General features: G+C 40.6%; 2 protein-coding genes across 2 annotated transcripts; one reads left to right on the top strand and one right to left on the bottom strand.

Annotated features, from left to right (window-relative positions):
- Positions 1 to 9801: 9801 nt before the first annotated feature.
- On the bottom strand, positions 9802 to 14133 carry LOC108430021 (ankyrin repeat domain-containing protein SOWAHC-like). Its single transcript, XM_017702158.2, has one exon. It carries the CDS (start codon positions 13658 to 13660, stop codon positions 11858 to 11860), a length of 1803 nt encoding a protein of 600 aa, XP_017557647.1. The 5' UTR covers positions 13661 to 14133; the 3' UTR covers positions 9802 to 11857.
- A 105-nt stretch (positions 14134 to 14238) lies between these two features.
- LOC108430022 (septin-10-like) lies at positions 14239 to 25585 on the top strand. The gene is made up of 10 exons (XM_017702159.2): positions 14239 to 14391; positions 16534 to 16651; positions 16876 to 17071; positions 17275 to 17461; positions 20011 to 20172; positions 20960 to 21056; positions 21154 to 21322; positions 21917 to 22049; positions 23023 to 23207; positions 24455 to 25585. Exons 1-10 carry the CDS (start codon positions 14362 to 14364, stop codon positions 24468 to 24470), a joined length of 1293 nt encoding a protein of 430 aa, XP_017557648.1. The 5' UTR covers positions 14239 to 14361; the 3' UTR covers positions 24471 to 25585.
- Positions 25586 to 27996: the final 2411 nt, after the last annotated feature.

Below are 27996 nucleotides of genomic sequence, written 5' to 3'. Positions count from 1 at the left end.
TGATGGACTCCTCAAAAGGTTTCAGCTTGGAATTCTGTCTACAGGACTGCCAGACAAAAGTGGGCACCACCAAGGTTACATATAGCACCTATGGCTATAAATCTTGGGCCTTCTTGGCACTTCATTGCAGTCTTTCAAAAGGAGCTATAGTCTGAATAAGTGAATTTTTTCTTCCATTTTTGAAACAATTGTTTAAATTACACACTCAGAAAAAAGGTACGACATTGTCACTGGGGCAGTAAACCTCTTGTACCATAACTGTACCATAATCCACTGAAATGATATTTTGTAAGTTGTACTGACTCCAGACACCTCGTCTCATCTCCAGGCTTTTTATATTGTTTCTCTGATTAAAAACATCAGCTTACGAAAAGATAAAAATATGTACTTTCACCTGGAAAAACATATTTAAGTACACAATTGGACCCTTAAACCACTGTCGTACTTTTGAGGGAAAATTTACATTGTTTGTACCTTGATGAATGAAACATGTACCTCCACAGAGCCTTTATTTCTAACAGTGTACAACCTCAATTTGGAAAAAGCAGTGAGAAAAGCAGTGGTTTGTAAATCCACTTTGTCCTGTATGTAAACATAAACAGTACAAAAATCCTTATTAAAGGTTTCTGTAAAACTACACTCATTTCAAAATTGATGTCTGCAACACGTTCCAAATGAGGGGAAAAAATCTAAGACAGGTAAATGTAAATATGGTTGGGTACAACAGGAATGTCCACGAGGTCTAGTTGTTTTATGTCTTTTGTGCTGTTGAGCAGCAGGTGAAGACTCAACCCTGTTGGCTATGAGGCCCATCACAATGGAGTCATTCACAAACTTCTGGATCTTCACATCTGTTTCCTTGGTATAGAGACATGGTCAAAAGGCAAGGTCAAAAACCACAACTGAATGCCCATGACCTTCAACCTCCCAGAGTGCACTGCATTAAAAACCTGCCATGGTTCTTTGATGGAGATTCAGGTTTAAGAATTCTTTGAGAAGCTGTTGTCAATAAACGCTGATCGTTGCTGCTTCCACAAATGCAGGTTAAGACTGTACTATGCACAGCAGAAGCCACATATCAACAATGTCTTGAACACTGAATTATCTGGGCTTGAGCTCTGAAGTTGACTGAAGCTCAGTGGAAATGTGTATTGTGTATTAATCATGGAAATAATGGGTGTTCTGTGAAGAATCTGGCCATCCAGACTGTTACCAGTGTAAAGTTCAAAGGCCAAGGTACAGTATGGGGCATGCATTAGTGCCCATGGCATGAGTACCTTGCACATATGTAATGGCAACATTAACACTAAAAAATATATACACATGTGCCCCCTTCTAGACAACCTCTTTTTCAGGGCATCTACATTAAATGCTAACTCACTTTCTATACAATACAGCTGTATGGCTGTGTAATCAGACAGTGTGCATGCCAGACTGGCCTGCCTGTAATCCAGACAGCAAATTGGCATCTTCACTGATAGAAAGAAAGGCTCTGTGCAAGTACATTTCTGTTCATCAAGGTACAAGCAATGTAAATGTTCCCTCAAAAGGTACAACAGTGGTTTTAAGGCCCAATTGTGAACCTTAAATAGGTTTTTTTCCCAGGTGAAAAGTTTGTATTTGTAACTTTTCAAAGCCTAATGTTTTAAAACAGAACAATAAAATTAAAAGCCTGGAGGCGAGACAGGGTGTAGAGTCAGTACAACTTAGAAGATATCATTCGAGTGGATTATGGTACAGTTATGTTCCCTGACTAAAGCTACTGAGATATACCCTTGAGGGTCCCACCCAAGTGACAAAAGGGGGACTGCCCCAGTGACAGTTTAGTACCTTTATTTCTCAGAGTGTTCACTCCTCAAATGATTATTACGTTTTGTTGAAAGGAAAGGTGGTGTAACACACTGGTAAACATTTTCCTGTCTCAATTTTCTTGGAAAGGAATGCTGTCATCAAATTTGGAATCTATATATCTACACATACATACATACCATGTTCTTTTTTTAATTCAATACAGGGCAAATAGAATTTACTAATCACTGCTTTTTGCTTTTATCAGTATTTCATACACTGTATCAACTTTTTTGGAATTGAGGTTTGTAGTATGTGAACTTTGATAAAGTATGATTGAAATGTGCCAATCTCACCCAAATCCATACACTCCATTCTATATGAAAAATAGCAAATTTTCCATTTCCTCTTTCCAGCATGGGGGTCCAGTACTGGAGCCCTGCTAACCCTGAGCATTAATACAGCCCTAGACACAGTAATCCTTTATGAACTCTAGAGGGCACCACACCACTGCAAGAGTGACAGGCCGTTTAGGCCCCCCCCACCCCTGCTGTGTAGTCACACAGTAAGAGTGTAGTGTGAGTGCAAACCCACTGTTCATAATCATACAGTACGGTGCAGAAACCAGAGACCACCTATCATTTATTTAATTTCCATGTTCAGCTATTCAGTACAAGATATTTACTTTTCAGTGCTGGGAAAAAGTAAAAAAACCTATATTTAACAGAAAATTATACAGAAGACTCAACAACTGCATATACTAATAGTTTTCTCAGTATGAAGTGTGTCCATTGTTTTGCCTTTTTTTAAAACTTCCATTCTTTTCAGGTGACTTGCTTTCAGGATATTTTTGGAGGTACTGAACTGTTTGTGTTAATTTATATTTAATTTTTCGCTGTTATTCTAAAATGTAGAAAATGATAGAAATCTCTTGTATGAATAGAATGGATACTGTATTTATACATTTATTTATTATATATGATCCTTTTATATATTATATATATTATTTTTTAAATATATACAAGTTAAAGGATTCTGGTTTTCCTGTATGTGATCTAGCTATTTATAACATAAAAATAACATTACTGCTGCTTTTCTTTTAATACAAGTCAATAAAACAAGACTTTCTCCCCCATTATATAGTTTTATCTAATGTTATATATATATATGCATATATAGTTTTTCTTCCGACAACAGCGATATATATTGTCAGAAAACTTTGTATCTCCATTTTTGTCATTTTTCAGTTTTTGACATTTGAAAGTACCTGTTGCCCTTTACATTGTGTGTAAAGAAATGACCCAGATTTGCTTGGAAAGACGTCTGGTTCCATTGACAAACATTTTGGAGATACATAGTTTTCTTCTGACAACAGCGATACATGTGTGTTTGTTTTTGTGTGTGTGTGTGTGTGTGTGTTATATAATGTTGATGCATATGTAATGTTGACATACTTTGACAGTACATCTGGTTAGCAGAAGTTTAGTGGCGGATAACGTAGCTTTGTGCTTGTTTTGACAGAGCAGCCAGGTTTAATTTAACACACAGTTTCGTATTAAACCTTTGCAGTTTCTGCTTTAGCCAAACTTGTGTTAAACAGAAATTGAACTGCTGCTATGCTAATAACAGAAGCGTTTAAATATAACATGCAGGAACGGTCTATTAAATAAAGGTGTACTTAAAATGTAACTTAAAATAGACCAGTATTTTTAAGTTCTTGGGAATCATTAGGTCTTCTCCGACGGCCTAGAAGGTCCTGAGGGATCCCACTGATCGGAGAAAAGCATGTCATAATGAATTTTGAGGCAAATTGTTAGGTGTGACTCCTAAAGTGTAAATACAGCACAATGATGCTTCACATATGACTGAATGAGTGTACTTTAGACATTGTCTAGATATGGTCCTGAGTAAACACAGAGGTCTGTATATGTAAGCTAGTGCAGTGTGACTGTATTGCTATAGAAGAATAGCAATTGTTATTGCTATATGTGTGTGTGTGTGTGTGTGTGTGTGGCCTTGGACAGTTGATTGAGCACACACTGAGAGCTTAGAGGGTGGGACAACAAAATTTGATGACTCACTGCACATTCTCCACATCAGCAACTCTCTCTCGCACCTAAATCAGCTGTACCAAACTACAGTATTCTCTAACAAATGCATGGTAAATCACAGGGTCCTGCATGTGTGTCTCTGCCCTTCTGGGTGATGCAGTGCACTAGAGAAACACAACAGCTCTGAAGAACCCGAGCGTCTAAAAAAATTAAATCTCAATCGTGCTTAATTTTTCTCCGTTTGCCAAAGTTAGCATCTAAAAAGCCTAAAGAAAGTTTTTTTTTTCTAATTGAGAGTACTAAAGTACCATTGCGAAAAAACTGCAATTACATTGCGTTCCCTTGCAAACGTTTTGCATTGCCATGCAAAGGTTTTGCCTTTCCTTACAAAATCCATTGCATTTGCAAGCGAACGCAAAATTACTGTGAGGGAGCAAAACAAGTAGGCAAGGTGACAAAATTATTGTGAGTGAATGCAAAACACTTGCAAAGATCGCAACATTTTTGCGAAGGAGTGTAAAATGTTTGCAAGGGACCACAAAATTACTGTTAGAGAGCATTAAACATTCACAAGTGAACATAAAATTATTGTGAGAGAAACAAAATTATTGCAAAGGAGCGCAAAAATTTTGAAAGGGAACATGAAATTATTGTGAGGGAGCACAAAACAGCTGTAGGGGAACGCAATCACTGTAAGGGAGAAAAAACTAAATTATTGCAAGGGAATGCAATATCATTATTGTACATTGTTGTGTCATTTTAAAGCGAAATTCAGCCAATTTTTCACATTTTCTGCATTAGGCAAACCAAATAATCCACTATTTATAATACAGCAGTGATGGAAACTTTGGCCAGTCAGTGGCGACAGAAGTCTATCACAGCTGTCAGCAGAACATTCAGTTTTCTTACCTTTTGCCATCAACCGCAGCGCCCCATTGACCAACAGTTGAATTTTTTGGGGAGCTGTGGACGCCGAACATCTCATTGTTGAAGTCCAGCAGAACCCAGTATTATAGAGCAAAAATGAAGAGAGTACAGCACATCCTCCTGCCTTTTCCACCTTACAGAAACACTCAAACACAGAATGACTTCTAATAACTTCAAAGATTTTAATCTGTAACGGATATTGCTAAACCACATAATGTCAAAATAGCAGCCTTTACAAAATAAATATGACTCTATAAAGGGGACTTGCACCAATTTTTAGATCATTTTCTTAATAATTAAATGGTTAAGATGTAAACAAACTCATTCAGAGGGGTTTGATGTCAAATGCTGTTCCACAGAAACTTGCTGAGTCAGAAATGTTGAAAGCGTTGGTGATTGGAACCAGATGTCCGAAGGCTTTAATGTCTCTAAATGCTCCCTCACAGGACATTATTACACAGAATGATTAAAAATACACTAAAACATTTTGGCCATTCATGGTGGAGAGGTGCATGCAGGGTGTTATAAGGCAATACAGACCCCATAGAAAACTTTACTTCAGATTTACCACTATTTTATCATCAACACTATATCTGAAAACACAGAAGACACATGTAGGTTTGGTGGTGGCTTGGTCAGTAAAGCAGCTAAATGTGCATATTGCCTCAGTAAGGCCCAATCCCAATTTCACCCCTTGCCCCTACCACTTAGCCCTTAGCCCTGTTTTACGTGTTCATGTCTAGGGTTTGGGTGGCACTTGAAAACAAGGGGTAGGGGTAAAAAGAAGAAATGGGATTAGGACTACGTTTCTCTACAATGAGCCAATTCACACCAAACCACTCTGAATGACTTCGTTTACATCTAAATGACTGGATTCCCCTTAAGACAATACGTGAGAACTGCATTTCAAGAACATTCTTATGAACTTTTTAGTGAAAACATTCATTAATCTGGCCCCTGAAGCCACAGCTCCACAATACAGGTAAACAGGTAAACAATGATGTTAATATAGTTGTGGGTTTTTGGATGAGGGACCTCAAAAAAACAGAAACAGGATAAAGTCCACTCTGAAAATGAATTGCTGTCAATATGCACTGTATCGGTTGCCTCATTGCCTCAATATGCTGCCTCAGAACACTGCCAGTTTGTCAAGACCTTAAAGGCGTGGGCTGTGGTGAGGGATGAGCTGGCCTTCTTGGGTTGGAGTGTCTTACAGATGGACTGAGATGCTGTAATAACACAATCACAAGGAGCAAACTGTGGACTTTACCACCAGGATTTATATCATTATAGTTCCTTCATGGAAAACAGTGTTTTATGGTATTTCAGTGATGTCCTCAAAACAACACTAATCTGAAATAATGAATACTTTAAGGTACAGTAAATATTTTTCACAGCTAGAGTATATGTGAATGGATTACTCACATAGTTAACCTATAATATACTGTACTATGTTAAAGGCTTGAGCAGAGCATTTGTCCAAAGGTTTTAGGAGGGTTTTAAAAGGGAGTTGGCCTTTACTTTGCTGTCGTAACAGTCTTTAGTCTTCTGGGAAGGCTTTACACTAGACATTACAACATTGCTGTGAGGATCTGATTGCAGCCACAAGAGCATTAGTGAGGTCAGGTACTGATGCTGGATGATTAGTTCTGGACATGCCATCTCCCTCCAAAAGTATTGGATGGAGATCCATCACTCCAGAGAATGCAGTTCCACTGCTTAGCAGCCCACTGTTTGGGGGATTTATACCCCTCTAAATTACCTAATGGATATATTTGGACACCAATCAGAGCCACATTAAAACCACCTCCTTGTTTCTACGCTCATTGTCCACTTTATCAGCTCCACTTACTATATATGTGCACTTTGTAGGGGTCTAACAAAGTATCAGAGAAACAGATGGACTACAGTCTGTAACTGTAGAACTACAAAGTGCAGCTATATAGTAAGTGGAGCTGATAAAGTGGACAATGAGCGTAGAAACAAGGAGGTGGTCATGATGTCATGGTGTATGGTGTATGATGTATTAAGAGAAAGTCACTGGAAAATGAATGGCAACATATAAAATCCTTTATTTTCCCATAAAGCTCCCTGACATGTCTCAGCTAGACATGTTTTACTCTAATAAATATTTTAAACAGACATGATCCAGACACTGACATCACTAAAGACTGTAAAGTTAAGACTGTATCGAAACTACAGTTAGTTTGATCGTACCAAACCTTTGTGCTGTCAGCACAGTTGACTGCTATAAAAGAACCATAAAACTCTTCTGAAAAACAAATAAACCTGTATAAACCAATACAAAGTCTTAGCCCTTTTACAATATAGCATTAAAGTCTGAACTGTACATTTGTAGCATGGTAGGTCCAAAAAGATGATCCACTTTGGTATAGAAATATAAATGTTTATCTGTTTGTTTTGTGCTGAACAAAATCTGATCTAGTGCCAGTATACAAATAGAAACCCAAATATAACTGCTATACTGTAACAGGCAGATGAGCACAGGAGTACAACCAGTTTTACCTCAACCTCAGGGATATTAGCATGGAGAGCAGGTTGAAAAACACTTTGTGTCCCAGTGTGCCTTTTAGACTGATATATGTAAATGAGCTCTGTTCTGATTGGCCATCCTTGTTCAAAAAGTCTCCAGAGTGAAACACTCTGTATAACGTCAGCATGGAAAGTGGTGCTAAACTGCTTTCAGTATAGATGGATATATATAAATGTAGTTTTCATGACATCACAGAAAGAAGGATTTCGAAATGGGCCGTTTCCATATACGTGAGATATTGAGTGGAGGACGCATGACATATTTCAAAACTCAATATTAAACACTGCGCCAAGCTCTTAACTCTTAGAGAAAAACTTGACTTCACTTCCCAGTATACATGATGAATATACCATTAAGCTGCAAAAACAGCCTGTTTTGAATCCATCCCTTTTGTGAGGTCATAAAAAGCAACACATTTGTATCTATAAACCTATCCAGCCTAGAACTGTTTAGCGGCGCCCGCTCACGGTGATGCTATCAGGAGGAATGTACAGGCCAACCTGCTTTTTAAATGAGGCACAAAGCATAGCAGCCAATCAGAATAGAGATCATTTACATGCATCAGTCAAAGTATCAAGTACAATGACAACAAGAGCTGAATTCTGAAGGATAAAGAGAAGTCAGAAGACACACACACACACACGCACACACACACACACACACACACACACACCTTATCCTTCTGGGTTGCAGGGGGAGTTGGAGCCTATCCCAGTGGTGGAAGGCAATTTTAGTACATGAAACGACACAAAAGTGGACCTTATTAAAACACGAGAAATGTAGGATATGGGCCCTTTAAAAAAAACTACTGCGTCCTCTGCCTTGAAGGCGAGGTTTGCTGGCTCCCCTGACACTGAGCTAAAATGGCACCATATCAGGGCACATCAGCACAAAACACATGCGGGTAGTTGAAAACAGTCTGACAAGAAACAATCCATAAGCCTGTCGGAGATCATCACGAATTCAACAACACGGACAAATCACAAGACAAACACGAGACTATTTCAGCGCACACACACGTAGCTCAAGGGCCTCAGGGTGAAGGCAATAAAGATAAACATTTGCCTAAACTTCACTACAGGATGGCAGCACTAAACACGAAACATCTAATCCGATCATTACATCGCTAAAGAATCAAACGCAGATTTTTCCGACTGCTAGAGTTTGAAGGGGCACTCAGGTCAAAATTAAAATTCCAGTCATCTGTTGTGAGCAGTGGTGTGGGAATAATCTCTAGAGTGAGATTTTCTGCTTTAAAGATCAGGAAAACCCCCTTTTGATGATGTACCTTGAAGGTGGGTGGAACTTCTGAAAACCTACCAGCCCTATGGGGTGGATTTTTGGGGGATCTAATTTTTTTTTGGCCTGTGAACGCAGAGGAAGGGAGATAGTTAATCTTACTGCTAGAAATCTGAAAATCTTAACTGTAGCAACATAGAATGAGAATGGATTACGCAACAAGCTAAAGGCTAAAATTAGCAAGGTAGCTAACTCAGTCTAGCATCTTTTCTCTGACTGAAAAGGTAAAAGAACAGCTTGGTTGTGTTGATTAGCCTATAGATCAGTGGCTTGAGCTGCAGTCAGGATTGGTTGACACTACAAAGTTTTCTTGTGGCTGTAAGGTCTTTTCGGGTAGTGCATGATGGGTATTGTAGTACGAGAATATCCATGACCACAAAAATGATCTAAAGTCATGAATTCTATCAAACTGAGGGGCTTGAGGGATTCAATGATGTGCTACATACAGAACACTACATAAACAACATATCAAACTCTAGTTTTAGGATGGGATACCCCTTTAACAAGTTTAAAGATTTAGAAAATAAAAACTGACATCTAACCCCCTTCAGTCACTGACAGCTGCTATTCTGTTAAAGTGATTCAGAAAGTACTGATGAACTGTTTATTTCTTTGGAAAAGAACAAGCTTGAACAGTTGTACTATTGCATAACCTCATTTCTGCGTGAGTGCGTAGTTCCCATTGCAAATCTATCCCATTTGGAAGTTAAAGGAGCCAAAGGAATGGAAGGATAGCCAACAGGAAGCTCTAATATTCTGCCCAGTCGACCACGGCCTGTGACACAATCTCACCAATACGTAGTGGAGCTCAGCACTGATTGCGCTCTGAACGTCACGTGATAAGTCAACAAAGGAAAGTAAGCAGCAGGTCATCATGCTCTGATGACAATCATTACACTCCAGCGCACAAACACTGTTAGGTCAGCAGAGACCTTGTCTAACAACCGAGGACATTCATTAACCGACATGCAAACATGCACAGAGTTATGTTTGCAGATCCAGGGACACCAAGAGTGCAGACACTTCAACCTGATAACAGAGTGAAATCTCTAACAGCCTGCACACAACAGAGAGAGAGAGAGAGAGAGAGAGAGAGAGAGAGAGAGAGAGAGAGAGAGAGAGAGAGAGAGAGAGAGAGAGAGAGAGAGAGAGAGAGAGAGAGAGAGAGAGAGAGAGAGAGAGAGAGAGAGAGAGAGAGAGAGAGAGAGAGAGAAGACAGAGAACACAAAGAGAGAAGGAAAAAAGGAGCATGAAGGAAGATAAGGAACAGAGAGAGAGGAGATGTTTGCCCTGTTATTCCATCCTTAAAAACCCATTAGTCCGAAGCACCAGGCTGAGAAGGTTAAGAGTGCTTGTGCTGAGATGTAGGAAGCTGAAGTCTGTTGATGTGCAACCGCAATGACAGTCACAGCCAACATCTACAGACATGCCAGTCGGCATTTAGCAATGCGGCAATACATAAACTAAATTAAAAATTAACTAAATACATAACTAAACTAAACTAGTGCAGTAGAGTCCAACATAACTACAATTAAAAAGGTGTTAGTTATTATTAGTGCTCTGTCTGAAAAGTGCAAAGAAAAATGAACCAACAGAGAATATAAAGAACTGTCTCAAAAACTTTTGTGTTACCATAGTGATAGTAAAAATAAGTGAACTAGTGACAGTTTTCCAAATACAACACAACATGGTAACGTTTAAACCTCCGTATTTGACATACACTGCAGTACGAAGGGTGGACCGGCCAGCAGCTTTCCTACACAGCGCAGGACGATATGGGCCTGTGTCCACCCTCAGATTACGTCTTAGCATGAGTGTCAGACTCCTGGCAGCAGGAGCACAGCACAGTGCCAAAGGTGTGCTACGAAAGCCAAGTCTAAAGCTGAAAAACACTTTCAGAGAAGAGTCAATAGACTCAACAAGGAATTCTGCTGACTTCTCAAAATTTCTGCAAGATTTACAAGATGTAAACAGTCGCTCAGTGCGGTTTGATGTGAAAGGCTCTGTTCATAGAGTCACAATGTGTTCACAATGGTGGTGATAGGAACCAAACGTCTGAGGAGTTCAATGCCTCTAAACAATGACAGAAACATTGTTTAAAGTTTTGAGATAACGTTTTGGCCTAAAACATATTTATTTATCCATTCATGGTGGTGATGTACATGCAGGGTGTTGTGAGGAACAATAGTTCCCACCTTGATTTATCATTAACTTTACATATTAACACACATGCATGTAGATACAGGTGGTCATTTTGGATAGTGAATGAATGGTAGACATCACAACCCCTGGTTACCATCATCACCACTGTTTACATCTAAACCATTAAATGATGCAGAAGTTTTGAAAAATAAATTTTACTCACCTTTAATCTGTGAAAATCGAAAGCTCTCAATTTGGCCTTATTTGTATGTAAAGGTATTTCCAGTATTTCAGTACTAAAGGTGACTAAGTTTATATTAAAAGTGTATATAAAATGTGAATATTACTCTGAATAGATTCATATTCAAATTTCATTTGAGTTTTGAACTGTGATGTTCAGCTAGTGCTATAGTAAATCTAAAAAAAACAGCATAAAAGTAATGACATCATACAGACCTGAACCATGTTCACACTGCAATGTGCACGGTCTAAAAAAACTTCACAGCTCAGATGCTGGTGGGTTTAAAATCATTCAGCACATTCTGAACACAGCCTCCAATCCTCAGGGATGATTTTCCAGTCCTAAATTAAGCCTAAGCATAGACTAAATATGATTTTTAATGGTTAAACATTATTACCAATAGAGCGTAGTCTGAAACTAGGCTTAATCCATGTCCAGGAAACCAGGCCTTGAAGCAGATGTGTTAAACTGGGTTCCTTCTCGGCCGCAGCTCTGCACAGATCGGCATTTCTCCTCTTCAGACATTCTGAACTCAACTCATGAAGTCCTTACTGCTTAGCTGATGAGCTGAATCGGTGTTTAATGAGGGTGAAGACTAAACTCTGCAGAGCTGAGGCCTGGAAGAACCCAGTTTGACATCCGTGCCTTAAAGAAACAACAATCATGATCACATGGCTAACAAAGACTGGAAGGTAGTAGGCATCAATTAGCATGATGTTATTTGCATAATAATATAAATTTTACTATCATTCACTGGTAGCATTTGAGAATTAAGGTAGATTTTCATAGGATCGTCAGCAACATTAGCTTTTTCTGACCAATACAATCAATGGACCCGAGATGATCGTACCACAGTCACCCAAAGAGATTGGACTTGGGCCTGGACTTAAATGAACCGGAGGTTTCTCTTGTCTCGCTCTCGAAGTGCCCAGATAGAGACGTGCTGTGCACGATTTGCGTCCTTGTGCGGATCTTGCTCAGCCTGGGCCTGAGCCCTCGCAGGGACGTCTTCCTTCGCAGCACTTTTTCCCTGGTGAGCCCTGCGTTCTCGCCTGCTGTGCTCACGTCGTCCTCGCTCGTGCTGTGGTGCAGCAGCTTCAGCGGCCTGAGGTTGGCCTGGAAAACCTTGGACAGTCTCCACCCACTGCCTTCTCCACCATCAGTACTCTGGCCATCAACCTCTGTGCCTGCACCGACTATGTCCAGGACGTCCCGTGCCACCTCGCCCCTCAGGTACTGGCTGGCTTTCTTGCCACTGTAGTCTCGTACCTCCACGTCAGCGTCGTACGCACCGATCAACAGTTTCACCACCTCCATGTGGTTGTGCATTGCTGCCAGGTGCAGTGGTGTGTAGCCGGCACCAGAGCGCACGTTCACATCCACCAGAACATCATGCTGTGTGGCAAAGCTCACAAGGAGCACCAGCAGCTCTGCTTTACCCAACTTGGCGGCCCAGTGGAGGCACGTGAAACCCGTCACGAAGTCCTTCTTGCACACAAGGCCCGGCTCAGCGGCCAGCAGCCGTCTCAGGCTCTCCCACTCGCCGTCGCTCGCACACATCATCCACTCGTGCTCCAGAGGCTCCAGCGCAACCGTGGCGTTCTCATAGTCTGCCATACCAGAGGAGTGCAGCGAGGCAGCATCACCATCGCTCCTTGCGGAAGAGTCCTTGCACCTGGTGGACAAGTGCACAGAGCTCCTCAGCGCCATGCTGCGCCGGACCTGCGGCGAGCTGTGCATCATGTGCTTGAGGAAGCTTTTCCGGCTGCCTTTCGGGGTGTTGATGTCGCTGCCTGGCACCAAGTCAGCGTGTGTCTCATCTGCAGACTGGTGACAACGTCGGGATCCTCCAGACGGCTTGCGTTTAAGCCACTGGCACTCCTTCTGATCAGACTCACTCCCCAGTTCCAGTGGGGTCGCCTGACCTTCTAGACCCAACTGGGCGGTCTGATCAGATGGATTTTCCAGACCCTTTTGGATGCTGTGATCAGATGTTCCCACCAGGGGGACAATCTGATCTGATCTACTGTCCAACTCTACTAGGTCTGATCCACCTTCCAAACCATCAGGGACAGTCTGATCAGACCTACTCTTGCTCACTCCTCCAGTCCTGCCAGTCACATGTTCAGGGGACACCTCTGCTACCGTGACTTCTGGTATATCCTCCAGCTTTCTGGCTCCTCCATCTTGATCGGACTGCTTTTTTGTGAGCCAATTCCCCATCTCCGCTCCATGCGGCTCCGCTCCTGTTGCCGGTGAAGTCGAGGCGCTTCCCGACACGCCCGGGGCGGCAGCAGTTCCGCAACCTGAGCCAGGTGCAATTTTTTGTTTTGCATCTTCGTCCTCGCTCCTTTCTGACGGGACAGTTCCCGTGGCACGTTTAACGGCGCCGCCGTCCTGCTCACGGCCATCTCGGGTCCCTTCACCCCTCCATCCCCTGAACTTCTTCTTCAGGCAAACATATTTCTCCCCGTTGTCCACTTTCACCACAGCCACGCTGTCCACGTACCCCTTAAAAGCCTCCCTGGCCGCTGCTTTCTTGCCTGGCTCGGTGGGGATGGCTGAGCGAAAATGCTCTATCAGATCGGCGTTTTTCACTCTCCCTCCTCTCTCGCTTAGAAAACGCAAAACCGTTTCTTGGGTGCATTCGCTCGCCATCGGATTTAACCTTAATCTGGACGCCTTGTAGCTGGATCACGCGTCATCGACCACCACAGCCGTTTTTCATACCTACATCAGGTACCCACCAGAAAGCTGCTCGTTTTTTTAAAAAGATGTCCACGGCTCGACTCGACGCCAGCCCCGTCTTTAGGTGGTCTATTATTTCCACAGCCTGTCCGTTCATCCCGTTAGGACACTGGTAGTATTCACTATCACCAGCAAGCGGAGCACCACATTATAGCCAGCGTCTGCAACGCCTCACTGAAACTGCCGCCTTCTGCCCGCCATTTCGGATCTAACCGTCGCCAGACTTTGAATGTAACGGCAGCTCAGTTAGAGCCAAAATGCTCTCAGTTTCTCGGACGTACCACTTCAGATAAGAGGGGTAGCACTTACGCTGTGTAGATATATCCCACAACTAAACGCGATTTAAGGGTGTTGTTAGTTGCAAAGCACCGTTTATTTTTTGTAAAAAGAGTTATGTTTTAACTATGTCGGAGTTGGCATCTTTTCGCTGAGTTATTTATTTTTAAACAAATTATTTCCACCCCTCCATTCCGCGAAGTGACACGTGCCTTCGCATTCCAATCGTTTCTCCAAACTTTTTTCAATCACTTCATCCGCCTTTTCATCTCGGTCGTTTTCTGAAGAAAATAACCCGAAAAGTCAGACTGTAAGTTGTTCATCAGCATCAGAATATGGCTTCGTCTGATGTGGCTCGGCAGGGGGTAAGCACTTTGTTATTTCGACTTTATCTTTCCTTATCAACATGGGTTAGGCTTGCTAAAGCAGCTAACGCTAGCTTAGCAGCTGACTAGTTTTCACTCTCCACAGTCAGTCCAGCTTAGCTGGTTAACGGTTTGTCAGTTGAAGTTCTGTATGAAATATCAGTGAAAGATACGACCACATGTTTTTTTTTAAACGTTTTCCAGCAATGTAAAACAAACCACACAAACTTGTCTGTCAGCTAATCGTAGTTCATTCAAACTCAGGCTCTGGCTGACAATCTAGCTAGTTAGTTAGCTAGCTCGGCTAGCTTCAGGCCGAGACAAGGTTCAGAGTTAAGGTAGCTTTAGTTATTAGGCGTCTTCCATTACCGTGTGGCGGGTTTGGATGGTATGCATAAATAGGCTGTCCATGTGCGTAAACGAAGAAGAATGAGGGATTCTCATGTTACATGATCTGTGTACACAGTGATGACCCTGGTCAGTATTCCTGCTTATACACTTCAAGAAGGACTTGATCGAGCTAGTGATAATGATGGTGCGTTAATGTTGCAGGGAATATCTAGAACTAAGGGCTTTGGCTTAGGTTAGTTATTCTTTCTGCTTGTATGTTATGATCTACCAAACCACTGCACTGGTAGACAGGGAACCAGGCATGATCTCGTGAAAAAGAGAACAAGAAGGAGTCCTAAAACGACCCTGCAGCCCCCATTTCAGCCTAATCAACTGTTATAGAATTGCATTGACAGATATTTGCATTTAAAATATTATAGCAGTTTTACGTAGACCAAAGTGTGCACCCTGTCCATGAGACCCAGTAACAAACATGATGATGTCCATGCATGGCCCAGTGTCCTCCCGATCCCTTGAATGGTCATGACCCAGAGCTTAAGAATTACTGCGGCGGAGCACAGCAGCATCTTTGGCATGCTTAAGTAAGCAAAAGAGACTGAGATGATTGGTTAGCCTAGCAAAACTCTTTCCTGTTTCACAGAATTAAGACACATTTTTCCCCCCGTTCCCACAAGAATATTTCCTGCGTGAACATTTGATACAGTTTTGCTCACTTCACTTTTCTGTCACCCCTGTGACTATGAGACCTAAAGGGGGATTCCATCGGTTTTTCAGAACTTGTGCATGAATAAATAGTTGAGATGTAAACGAAGTCATTCAGAGTGGTTTGAAATGAAGTGGTCCATTGTAGAGAAACGTACAGGCTCAGTGAGAGGAACCAGTGTGTATCTTACTATCCAGAACCACCACTGAACCTACACCTGTCTTCTGCGTTTCTTTATGTAATGCTGATGATGGTAACATTATGCTAAATCAGAAACCATGCATTTTCTTTGGGGATTCTCAGGTATGTGGCAGTGTGTTCATAGTTTTTCATACAGTAGCTTTCTGTGAAGGAGCTTTTGGAGGCGTTAAATCATTTAGATGTCTGGTTCCTATCACCACCACTGAACAGTTCTGTTCACTGTAAATTTGTGTAGAACATCTTACATCTTAGTCATTAATTTGTGCAGAAATTATGGTAGAAAAAAGGTGGAATTCCCATTGGAGGGTTTTGTTTTGATAGACTCTTGATTATGTATGGTCCAAAACACACTGTAGTGAGACTCTATATTTTTTAATATTCTTAAAAATAATTCGGTTTCTGCTTATTTAAGATATTAGACATTATGTGTGTTGAGTAAAACCTGACTGATGAACGCACTGGGGAGCTCAATGTAAGTCACCCCCTGTTTAACTATATCCCAGCAATACAGTGCATGTATTCATTGGTGGGCTTTATGGCAGAAATGCACTAAATTAAATGAAAGAGGACGAATGCTCTTTTTCTGCCTAACTGTGCAGTTGGTCAGTGATCTTGGACAAATCTGTGGTGCTCAGGAAAGCATGTTGTTCATGACAGAAACAACACTGATCATGATATCATGTCATGTTACCCACCTCTGTGTTACAACAGAAAATAACTTTAGTTATGAAGAGAACTTATGGAAAATAATAATTTTTCAGACAGGTTTCTTCATAAACATGTGTTTTAAAACTCTTAGTTTTATCTTTACTACTGGATGGGCCAGAGCACATAGCTTTTTTAGGGAACTTCTTAAGGAATATCTGTTTTACTTTCTTATTTTTCAGCAAGAAAGAAACGCTCGCCCTTTGTCTTTGTCCGGTCATGTTGGCTTCGACAGCTTACCGGACCAGCTGGTCAATAAATCCACCAGTCAAGGCTTCTGCTTCAACATCCTGTGCATAGGTGACTCTCAGACTTACTTTTTAGTCGTTTTTAAGTTGTATTATCTTTTTAATGTTCAGTACACTTTAATAGAAAACCTGCTGTATCTGAAGTGGCTGTGGGTACAGTGAGTGACGGAAACCCACTGGATTCTTTTCTTTTCTTTCATTTTTTTGTATACGTATTTCATATGTATTATATGTATTTTTATTTTAAGTTTTCTCTCTTTTAACTCTTTTCTGCAGGTGAAACGGGTATAGGAAAGTCCACTTTAATGGACACGCTGTTCAACACCAACTTTGAGAACTTCGAATCATCTCATTTTGAGCCACGTGTGAAACTTCGTGCTCAGACTTATGACCTGCAGGAGAGCAATGTGCGACTCAAACTCACCATCGTCAACACAGTGGGTTTCGGTGACCAGATGAACAAGCAGGAGAGGTGATCACGCCATAGGCAAATATTAAACCTTGATCAGTTTAAAGAATGCTATCATTAAACGCAATTTGGTGCGCACAAAGATGCAAAGACTTTGAAGTTTAAGGAGCAATATTGTAGTAGTGAACATAGTGTATCCCAGAATTTAGAAGAGCAGTCTCACAAAAAGTCGTGTCAGCTTTTTGATCTAAAAATCTGTTTTCCAGCTACCAGCATGTGGTGGATTACATCGACACACAGTTTGAGTCCTACCTGCAAGAGGAGCTGAAGATCAAGCGCTCACTGCATAACTATCACGACTCACGCATCCATGCTTGCCTGTACTTCATCGCCCCCTCTGGCCACTCCTTGAAATCCCTTGACCTCGTTACCATGAAGAAGCTGGACAGCAAGGTCAGTACTACTCAGAGTCAAGAGAGAAAATCTGTTTATCTGAGAAAAAAAGGGCTGATGGAATACGAATACAATCTTTTTTGTGTAAATGTGACACAGGTGTGACTTTTTATTTAACATGAAAATATTCATAACACAATCAAATCTTTTCACGTTTGAGATTTGAGGCACTTTTATTTGTGGTCCTGTACTGAAAACGTATGACACTCATTATGAATCCGTGTCCTTTCAAGGCACAAGTCTCTTTACATCAATGACAGACATGGGTCACTTACAAACACTGTCAATACTGAAAGAGCCACAAAAAAACAACAAAGTGTTGAGGTTTTTATGTCAGTGTAATGAAAATAGTTGGAAATAATTCAGTTCAACCCAACAAAACAGGTTTTTCTTTTATGAAACAGGTATTGCTCATCCCTGAAGATGCACCAAGTCAGAGTAACTTTTATCACTGTGACCACTGCTATGTGTGGCCATCCCTAAGGCTGTATTCGCATTGTGAGGATAGCATGGCACTCTCTCTCTCTCTCTCTCTCTCTCTCTCTCTCTCTCTCTCTCTCTCTCTCTCTCTCTCTCTCTCTCTCTCTCTCTCTCTCTCTCTGTACATTATCATTTGCTGTGTAGTGTTCTTCCTCTAGAGCGCAGAGGTGCTTAACAATGTCATTGGAATAGTTTGAAAATGCTGTGTTGGCCTTTGCATGCATTCCAGTGCTGTCATGTCATAGAGGAGAAACCTGCTATATCTGGAAGTGGCTGTGGCTACAGTGGGTGCAGAAAACCTCCTGGATTCTTTTCTTTTTCTTTTAATTTAGTCTGATCTGAAGCATACACCCTCCAGCTGTACCATAGAGATGTTATATTTGTGTATTCAGCCACTGTAGGACTCTGCAGCTCCATGTTGTGATTTGTAGTTTCTGATGTCCTGGCTGTGTATTTGTGTTCCTGGTGGTGCTGTATGTTAGGGCTTTCGGCATATTCTGGGTGTGGGTGTGTGTACTTGTCTGGTTTCATGGTTGGAGTTTTTTTGTCAGTAGTGCTGGCAGCAGGACTGAACAGGCCTGAAATAGCTGTCAGCTCCTCTCACCCTGAGCACTCCTGCTCAGGGCAGGGCAGCCGGATGAGCCAGTCTTGGTCTTGTGGTTCACAATTCGCTCAGTCAAGCAGGAGAGCACATTTTTCTGTTTTAGCACAAAAAGGTACAGTTGGGTAAAGTGGAAAATATCTAATTGAGGACAAAATTGACCAAAACTGGAAACTGGCATTTTTGTCTTGAGCTGAGGCTCACGCAATGTGTAGGCTTAATGAACACATGAAATACACTAGCACATTTCCAGGGCTTTGTATTGGCCGTAGTGCAATATAAGTGAGATTATTTGCTCTTTGTTGAGCCAAACTGGCCTTTAGCTTCTTTAAAAGTTGCCTTTCTGTGTCACATGATTTAAGGAAAGCCCCATGTTGAAAGTAAGAGGCTGTCGTAAGAAGAGACTTGCCATTTTGCACAGTGAGTCCTGTATAATGATGTTTATATATTTGTAGTATAGATGTACCAGCAGCACTAAAATACAGTGTGAGTGAATTTTCTGGAGACACATTGTTTATTGAAATTGCAACACAGATCAGTCAAAATTAAAATAATACATTGATCGATTGCCGAGAGTGTGCTTGGCGTGCCTGATCTCCCAGTTGTGCATACAGGGATATAACAATATGTTTTATTAGGTCTGTTCTTTTTTTTTTTTTTTTTCCTTTTTTTTGTAATTTTAAAGATCGAAGATATTTTATGTGTTTGTCACATTTCTTGCAGGAGGCTTAGTGATGTGGGGTCAGAGCAGTTTTCAATTTTGTTACGCTGTTTTAAATATACACTCACCAGCCACTTTGTTAGGTACACCTTCATAGTAAAAGGTTGGACCTCCTTTTGCCTTCAGAACTGCCTTAATATAAATAATAAAAAATAATAAAACAAGATGTTGGAAACGTTCCTCAGAGATTCTGGTTGGTTATTTGAGTTACTGCTGCCTTTCTATCATCTGGAACCAGTCTGCCCATTCTCCTCTGACCTCTCACATCAACAAGGCATTTTCGTCCACACAACTGACCGCTCACTGGATATTTCCTCTTTTTCGGAACGTTCTCTGTAAACCCTAGAGATGGTTGTGCGTGAAAATCCCAGCAGATCAGCAGTTTCTGAAATACTCAGACCAGCCCGTCTGGCACCAACAACCACGCCACATTCAAAGTCCCTTAAATCGCCTTTCTTCTCCATTCTGATGCTCGGTCTGCACTTCAGCAAGTTGTCTTGACCACCTCTACATGCCTAAATGTATTGGGTTTGCCACCGTGTGATTGGCTGATTAGCTATTTGTGTTAACAAGCAACTAAACAATACCTAATAAAGTGGGCAGTGAGTGTATATTTTTGTCTATTGATAATGTATTAAAATCATGTAACCAGTTATTTACTCTGTTGACCCACCATCTCACTTTGAGATGTTTTTATGTGTATTGTTTTTGTATATTAAGTTTATTTGTTTATTTATGCTGCTAAAGGTGAACATAATTCCAGTCATCGCCAAGGCCGACACCATCTCCAAGAGTGAATTGCACAAGTTTAAGATTAAGATCATGAGTGAGCTGGTCAGCAACGGAGTACAGATTTATCAGTTCCCCACTGATGACGAGACTGTCTCCAAGATCAACACTGCCATGAATGTGAGTTTTCACTATTCTAACCCTAATCCTGGACCACATATATACCTCTTATTCTTAGATACTGTAAAATGCCATCTGGAAATACATTTTAATTCTTTTTACTGACAGGGCTTTGAATATCCCCTTTTAAAAAAAACAAAATTAGTAGTAACTTACTAGAATAAAATATGATGCTTGTAGTTGAAATATCTCTTACAAGGCACATGGATAAACCTACTTTAGTGCTGGTGCAAGTCCAGCCTATAAATAAAGTGCTCTGAACATTAAACTACACACATTGTGGAAAATCTCATTTTAATTAGATTTTTAAAAATAAAAACAGCCTGTTTTTTATTAATTGATTTTGTGATGTCACAAGTACTAATGTGTTTACATTGATCTGTCCCTTCAGCCTACAGCAGTTTAACTGCATCCATTCATACTTATGCTACAAACAGTGTTTCAGTCTGGACTGCTTTTTGAATAGGGTGCAATCACAATGCAGGAAAGACAATCAAAGGTCATTTACAGACATCAGTCTTACTTCTAAGGGATAAAGAGAAGTTAGAAAATGGTCATGTGAAAAGAATTAAGAGAAACGTAAATTACACAATTTTCCACTTTTCCTTTTCCCAAAATGTTTCTGGGGATCTAAGCTTCTATGAGCCTCATAGTTCTACAGTAAAACTAACAATGCAAGCTTCACATGCAAGATCGACTATATCTTTAGAGTAATGGGGGAGAATTGTGTCATTTAGCTTTTTATTTAGTGTAAATAATATACTCTGTGTTATTGTATTGTTTGCAGGGCCACCTGCCGTTTGCAGTGGTGGGTAGTACAGAGGAGGTAAAGATTGGCAATAAGATGGTGAAGGCACGACAGTATCCTTGGGGAGTGGTGCAAGGTATGCGTTATGTTTGTGTTTCCATGCGCAAGTGCATGAGGGTTAGCTCAGCATGTTCTGCATAGGTTTGCTGAGACTGAGTTCTGTGTGTTTTCAGTGGAGAACGAGAACCACTGTGACTTCGTTAAGCTGCGGGAGATGCTGATCTGTGTGAACATGGAGGATCTGCGAGAGCAAACGCACACACGCCACTACGAGTTGTACAGGCGCTGCAAACTGGAGGAAATGGGCTTTAAGGACACCGACCCCGAGAGCAAGCCTGTCAGGTAAAAAGTTTGCTTATATTGACCTCTATTATTAGGGCCCACATCCTACATTTTTCTTGTTTTCTATTTCTTTCCACGAAGCTTATTCATAAAATTTACCAAATGTACCAAAGGGAGTCAAACTTTTACTTAATATGCACACATGGACTGTGGAGTGAATAGCATGTTTTGAAGCTTTAGCGGTGTTTACATACTACATAAAACTACAAAAAAAATGGGCCCTTTAAAACGAAACTATAAAAAAGTTAAATAATGTGATCTCAAATAACATGAACTTGTTCAACTCTCAACCAAGTGTTTTCTTAGTGTTCAACAGTGTGGTTGGTTTGTTGTTTTTCTTATGTACCCGTGTGTGTGTGTGTGTGTGTGTGTGTGTGTGTGTGTGTTTTATAATATAATATACAAAATACTAAAATTAAAGATGAGGCTTTATATTCTTCCTTGTTTTCACTTATTGGTTGAGCCATTAGCTTCTCTGTTTCTGTATGTTTTGTATGAATTCATCTAACTGGGAAATGCACAATATATTCTACTTGTGAATTATGTGCCTATGAGAGATCGCAATCTGACCAAGGTAACTCTGCGTTTCTTCAGCCTGCAGGAGACGTATGAGGCAAAGCGTCAGGAGTTTCTGCTGGAGCTACAGCGGAGAGAGGAGGAGATGAGGCAGATCTTTGTGCAGCGTGTCAAAGAGAAAGAGGCTGAGCTGAAGGAGGCAGAGAGAGAGGTATCCATACTCCTTCACTGCAAAGATACGCTATGGAAAAAGGGTGCAACAGTACCCAAAATACAAAAATGCACTGGGCACTACAAGCTGGCGTTTCTATACAGTACGTTTTTGATGCAGCAAAAATAAGAGCGCCACAATATGTAGTGCTCCGATGTTGATATTAATGTTATTGTTTGTGACCTGCAGTAGGAGCATATCAATGCACATATTTCTGTGCCTGATTCAAGTCTCAGTTCTAAGATTTAGGCAGTTTGGTTTTCGATATGTTGTGTTTGTGTATACAGATGTTAAAAGATTCTACAGTGCTCTACTTATTTTCTACACTGATTAGTTTTGAGCAGATAAATAAAAAAATCTCCAGCAGAACTTTTTTTAATGCTTGCCTCCTCAAAGTTGAGCAATATCAAGCCCAAAAATCACCATCCCTAAAATTCACAGTTGATTCATGAAAAGCAGTCATTTGAGTGGATGTCTGTGCATTACATAATACCCTCCCTTCCCACTTTACCCTGATAGTATGGAACTGTCTTTGGACGTTCCTCGGACCGTCAGAAGACAAGAGGGGCGCATCAGCGATGCAGTTTTAAATTTGTAATAAACTGTTTTAAATTAGATTTTTTTGACATGCATTGAAATCATTCCACTCTTACTAATGAAATTGATACTATTTTCATTTATACTTCATTCACTCTCTGATGCAGACAGGTTGAACGTGGATTAAATGAAAAGTCTCAGTCTTCACATTAACGAGAGGCCTCCTTTCTCACGCGTGCACACAGACTAAAGATGGAAAAACAAATGAGCACCTGTTACAGCACGAATACACAAAAGAACCTTTGTGCCTTTTTGCAGGTTAAACCTACTACAAGCAAAACGCAACCAAACTTCAGAACCAGAATTTCAATAACTGAAATAACCGCATACTAAAGAACAAAAGAAATTAAATGGTTCGGTGTTTGTCTGTGCACAGCTGCAGGGCAAGTTTGAGCAGCTGAAACGTTTGCACGCAGAAGAGAAGAGTAAGCTGGATGAGAAGAGAAAGACTCTGGACGATGAGATGAATTCCTTCGGTAAGAAGAAAGCTGCTGCTGAGCTCCTGCAAGGCCAGTCCTTTAGCTCCAACTCCAACATCAAGAAGGACAAGGACCGTAAAAAGTAAGCTTGTTCACCTACTCCTGGTGAAAAATCTAAGAAGTCAAGGCGTCAGTCGGCTGAAATGTTCAGTGTTTGAGGTTTCTTTAGTTTTTCCCTGGAGCTGTGAGAAATTCAACCTTTATGGTTCCGATGGAATCATTGTGTTCACAGTTTTTGATTGCGTTTTTAAATCTGCCACTGTTGGTTCATTTTTGCCTGTTCCAAGTCATCAGATAAAAATATCAGACCAAAGAGAAATGAACAGTGACGTGTATTGTGAATATTTCTTGACGTTTCATGATAGTATATTTGGACTGGTTTGTTAAGGGTGGAGTGAATTTGCAAAAGTAGGACAGCACATAACATTTTCTAAAAGCAGGACAAAATAAGGTGGGGGGGGTCTTGTTTGCTGTTTTTTATGACTTCATTTTTGTGCAGCTGCTTAAGACTGATGGTGTGTCAGGGGCTTGAACTTATTCTTGCTTTGGGTGAATGTATTTTTATAATAAGCCACTTGAGACTTGGATACACAAAGGCAATTTTGTTCCAATATATCAATTTGGCACTGATTTTGTGAGAAATCTCACAGCTGTTAGCAAAGGCATGTATTTATGTTGGGAAAAAAAGTAAGAAGTTTGTTCCAGAACACACACACATCACACAGGTTATTGGTCTCTGCTGTCACATTTATGTATTTAAAAGGGAAAATTCAGCCTAAAACTAGAATTTCATTTTTTGTATTATGCAGGATTCTCTAGCAGAGCCTCATCAGTTTAACTCAGTTCATCAGTGTTCTCTCAATTTAATATCAAGCATGCAAATTGCATGCAAATATTGGGAATCCCTTCACAAAATAAAGAAATTCAGACTGCTGACGTAGACACTGAAGTAAAATCTAATAAACGTAGACACGATGGGAAGTGACTATTATGGCCGAAGATGTATTTCATAGTGTAGTATTTCTTATGGTTTTGGCATATTTCACAGTACACATATATTTAAAAAATTAAACCACTTTAGGTGTTCCAGTAATAATTTTATAAAGTAACAGGGTCAACAGACCCCCGATTACACGGCTGTTAATTGCCAGGTTTCGATGCTCTGTTTCTGTTAGAAACCTCCCTCCAACACCAGAGTTGTGCTTTTAAAGCACCCTCAGATGCAGGATGAGCAAACTTTTTTGATACTTAAGAAATTTTAGTTTGGTATATTTTAGATGAGCTCTCTTTTGACCCACTGATTGCTGATGTGTTTATTTTTCTCTCCAGCTCAGGGTTCATGTGAGAAGATGGAGACCGGATGGATTCCGGTTGCAAAGACCAATAAAGTCAGAACAGATGCTTTCACCCATCCTGCAAATACTATTATCCGGCTTGTTTGTATCTCTTTGTTTTTATTATACAAGTATATCAGCAGGGCTGCTGTTTTTGTATCGTTTGTATAACAAGTCTGTTTTATATTTACTTCACTAAGTGTTTTACATTAGTTTGGGTAATGCCACTAGGGGGTGACAAACCCTATTGGTTTTCTATGACTATCTGAAAAGTCATTGGGGTCAAAGTGCCTTTGAAAGTGCCTTACTGATGGATTATCAGCTAATATGGTGCCTTTACAGCAGTGTTATTTTGTGTTAAGGCAGCATAAACACTAAACTGTTCTGGACAGTGGGTTGCTAGGACTGTGACCTGCTGTTTTAGAGTAACATTGTATTTTTTGGGAGATAAACTAATGAGATCAGACTAGCAGAACTACAGTGTCTATACCTTGCTATAGAACAATATTTTGATAGAATTCAAACTGCTATAGGTCCGATTATATTTTTATGTTTCATGACCTTTTGTGCTAAATTTCTCACTCATATTTTGTTGTAATGTAGTACTGGTAGCTGACTTTCTGTATGTTGTTAATGTTGTTCGGGCCTCATATCTGAAGAGATGCATCAAGCCTCATTTATAACTCTATCAGGGGTCCATATTTATCTAGTGTCTAAGACAACTGGCTGTAAAAGGGAGCAACTGGCGCTTGATCATGACATCTGGAGAGTTTGGTAAATATGATGTAGGTGCCCAGTATACTAGTTAAGAGTGCTGATATTAGTTCCTGTGGTCTCCTGCTAAAGTTTGAATGACTAATCCTGAGTACATGTCAGCGAGACATTTGGTCCAAAAGCTTTCTCCACACACGGCGACAGCTGATGAGGGAAGGACACAGTGTGACTTGGATTTCTGGACCAAAATGTTACTACAGCCATATTTCCACTGTTGCCCCTTTTAGTAAGCACACTAAAAACATTTACCAAGGACTTTTCCAAAAAGGTATTTTGTATTTGAACTGTATTTATCTAAGCTGTGTAGGGGGTATAAATGTATGTAAAAGCATGAATAAAGGTCGAATGGAAAGATCCTGTAATGTCATATATTTGCCCCTAAGCAGGGCCCGTCACAATGGGGGTGAGATGGTGTTCAAACGCTTCAATTAATAATAGTAAGTATGTCATATTAGTATGTCAATAATAGTAAGTATGTCATATTAGTATGTCAATAATAGTAAGTATGTCATATTTCTCTCTGCCAATCCAGATCAGTCACTGAGCACTTTATTAGGAACACCTGTACACCTACTTATTTATGTATATATTATTATGTATATACTTATATATTGACTATTTATGCAGTTATCTAATCAGCCAATCGTGTGGCTGCAGTGCATAAAATCATACACCTACAGCTCAGCAGCTTCAGATAATGTTCACGTCAACCACCACACTTAGGAAAAAAATGTGATTTCGGTGATTTTGAGCATAGTATGATTGGTGGTGCCAGATGGGCTGGTTTGAGTATTCCTGTAACAGCTAATTGAGCTGACAGAAAGGCTACAGTAACTCAGATAACCACTCTGTACAACTGTGCTGAGCAGAGCAGCATCTCAGAAAGTACACCATGTCGAACCTTGAGGTGGATGGGCTACAACAGCAGACCACATCAGGTTCTACTTCAGTCAGCCAGGAACAGGATGCTGCAGTGGGCACAGGCTAGAAATGACATGCCTTGTGTCAACAGTCCAGGCTGGTGGAGGTGACGTAACGATGTAATGCAATATTTTCTTGGCAAACTTTGGGCCCGTCAGTACCAGTCATTGCATGAATACCACAGCCTAGTATTGTTGCTGTGCATGTGCCCGCAATTTACCCATCTTCTAATGGCTACTTTCATCATATTAATGCACCATGTCGCAAAGCAAGTCGCTTCAAATTGGTTTCATGTTAATGATGGTAAGTTCAGTGTTCCTCAGTGGTCTTCCAAGTCACCACATCAAAATCCAATAGAACATATTTGGGATGTGGTAGAAGGAGATTCTCAGTATGAAAGTGCACCTGAAAAATCTGCAGGAAATGAAAATGCATTCAAGTCAACATGGACAAGAATCTCAGGAATGTTTCCAGCATCTTGTGGAATCTGTGCCATGAAGGCCTTACTCAGTGAAGCGTTGTTAATAAAGTGCTAGCAGAGTGTATAACCAGCAGGGGAAAGTAAGAAGGGGCATCTGTTTCTATAGTACTCACCTCACTTTTTAAAGGAACTGGACTCTATTTATTTACATTTGTAAATAACATTATTTTAAAGTTATACTTTTACTATATTTTCCACATTCAAATGGGGGTAGACAGACAAAAATGTGCACTGGCACCAAGCCTATGAATCACACACACACATTTTCTAAGCCACTTTTCCCCCAGGGTCACAGGGTCATTGGGCAGAAGGCAGGATACACCTTGGACAGGTCGCCAGTCCGTCGCAGGGCAGACAGACAGACAGACATACACACTCACACCTAGGGGCAATTTTGCATGTCCAATTGGCCTGACTGCATGTCTTTGGACTGTGGGAGGAAACCAGAGTATCCAGAGGAAACCCACGCAGACATGGGGAGAACTCCACACAGAGAGGACTCTGGTCGCCCGGCCGGGGAATTGAACCCAGGCCCTTTTTGCTGTGAAGTGACAGTGCTACCCACCACGCCAGCTATGAATCATATGTTCATAAGAATTTATGACCAGAATGACAGAAATATTCATTGTATATAAATTGTTTTTACCAAAAAAAGCACCAAAAACAGTCAGGGGTTTGAAAAAGGAAACATTTATTAAGAACTTTACATTAATAAGAGTATCGCCATTGCAGTGACCATGGTGGTCCTCCCTGATGTCATGTAGTTTGTCATTTGGTGCTGTTTACCTACTGCAGTGAGAGCCTCTCTGTGTAACATCTTACTTATGTAAGGGAGACCAGTTTGGCAGAGGATACCACCACGGTCACCACAGCCCCACGTTAACTATCGCTGTGGTTGCAGATAATGAATTTCAAAATGTTTCATTTCAAAACCTTAAAAAAGAATCAGATTAGTTCGATTTCCACCTAAACAGGTTTGGGATTTTGTCAGTACTTTAGTACTAAGAGTTATAACAGAGCGCCTCACTTTTATATGAGCACTGCTCCACAAGCTCTATTATCTTCATTATCTTCTCGCTACATTTAATTTGCAACCTTTCTTCCTGTAGTAGTCTTGACTGACATTACTTAGAACTAGTTCAGTCTTACACTGTGGCCGTCTTACTGGACCCTTTATAACTTTACACACTAAAATGATACGGTTTCTTTTACAAAAATAAAAATAAATACTTTAGTTCCAGCTATTTATACAAAGCATGGCCGAGGTGAGAATGCATCTCAAAATAGTTGTTAAAAAAGAGAACCAAAAAGTTTTTGCCTCAGCCCACCATGAGCTCAGAATTTTTATATCACTATATTCA

This window comes from Pygocentrus nattereri, chromosome 30, assembly GCF_015220715.1.
Source record: "Pygocentrus nattereri isolate fPygNat1 chromosome 30, fPygNat1.pri, whole genome shotgun sequence".
NCBI lineage: Eukaryota > Metazoa > Chordata > Actinopteri > Characiformes > Serrasalmidae > Pygocentrus > Pygocentrus nattereri.
Note: the sequence above shows the minus strand (reverse complement) of the source record. Positions and strands in the feature narration are given on the sequence as shown.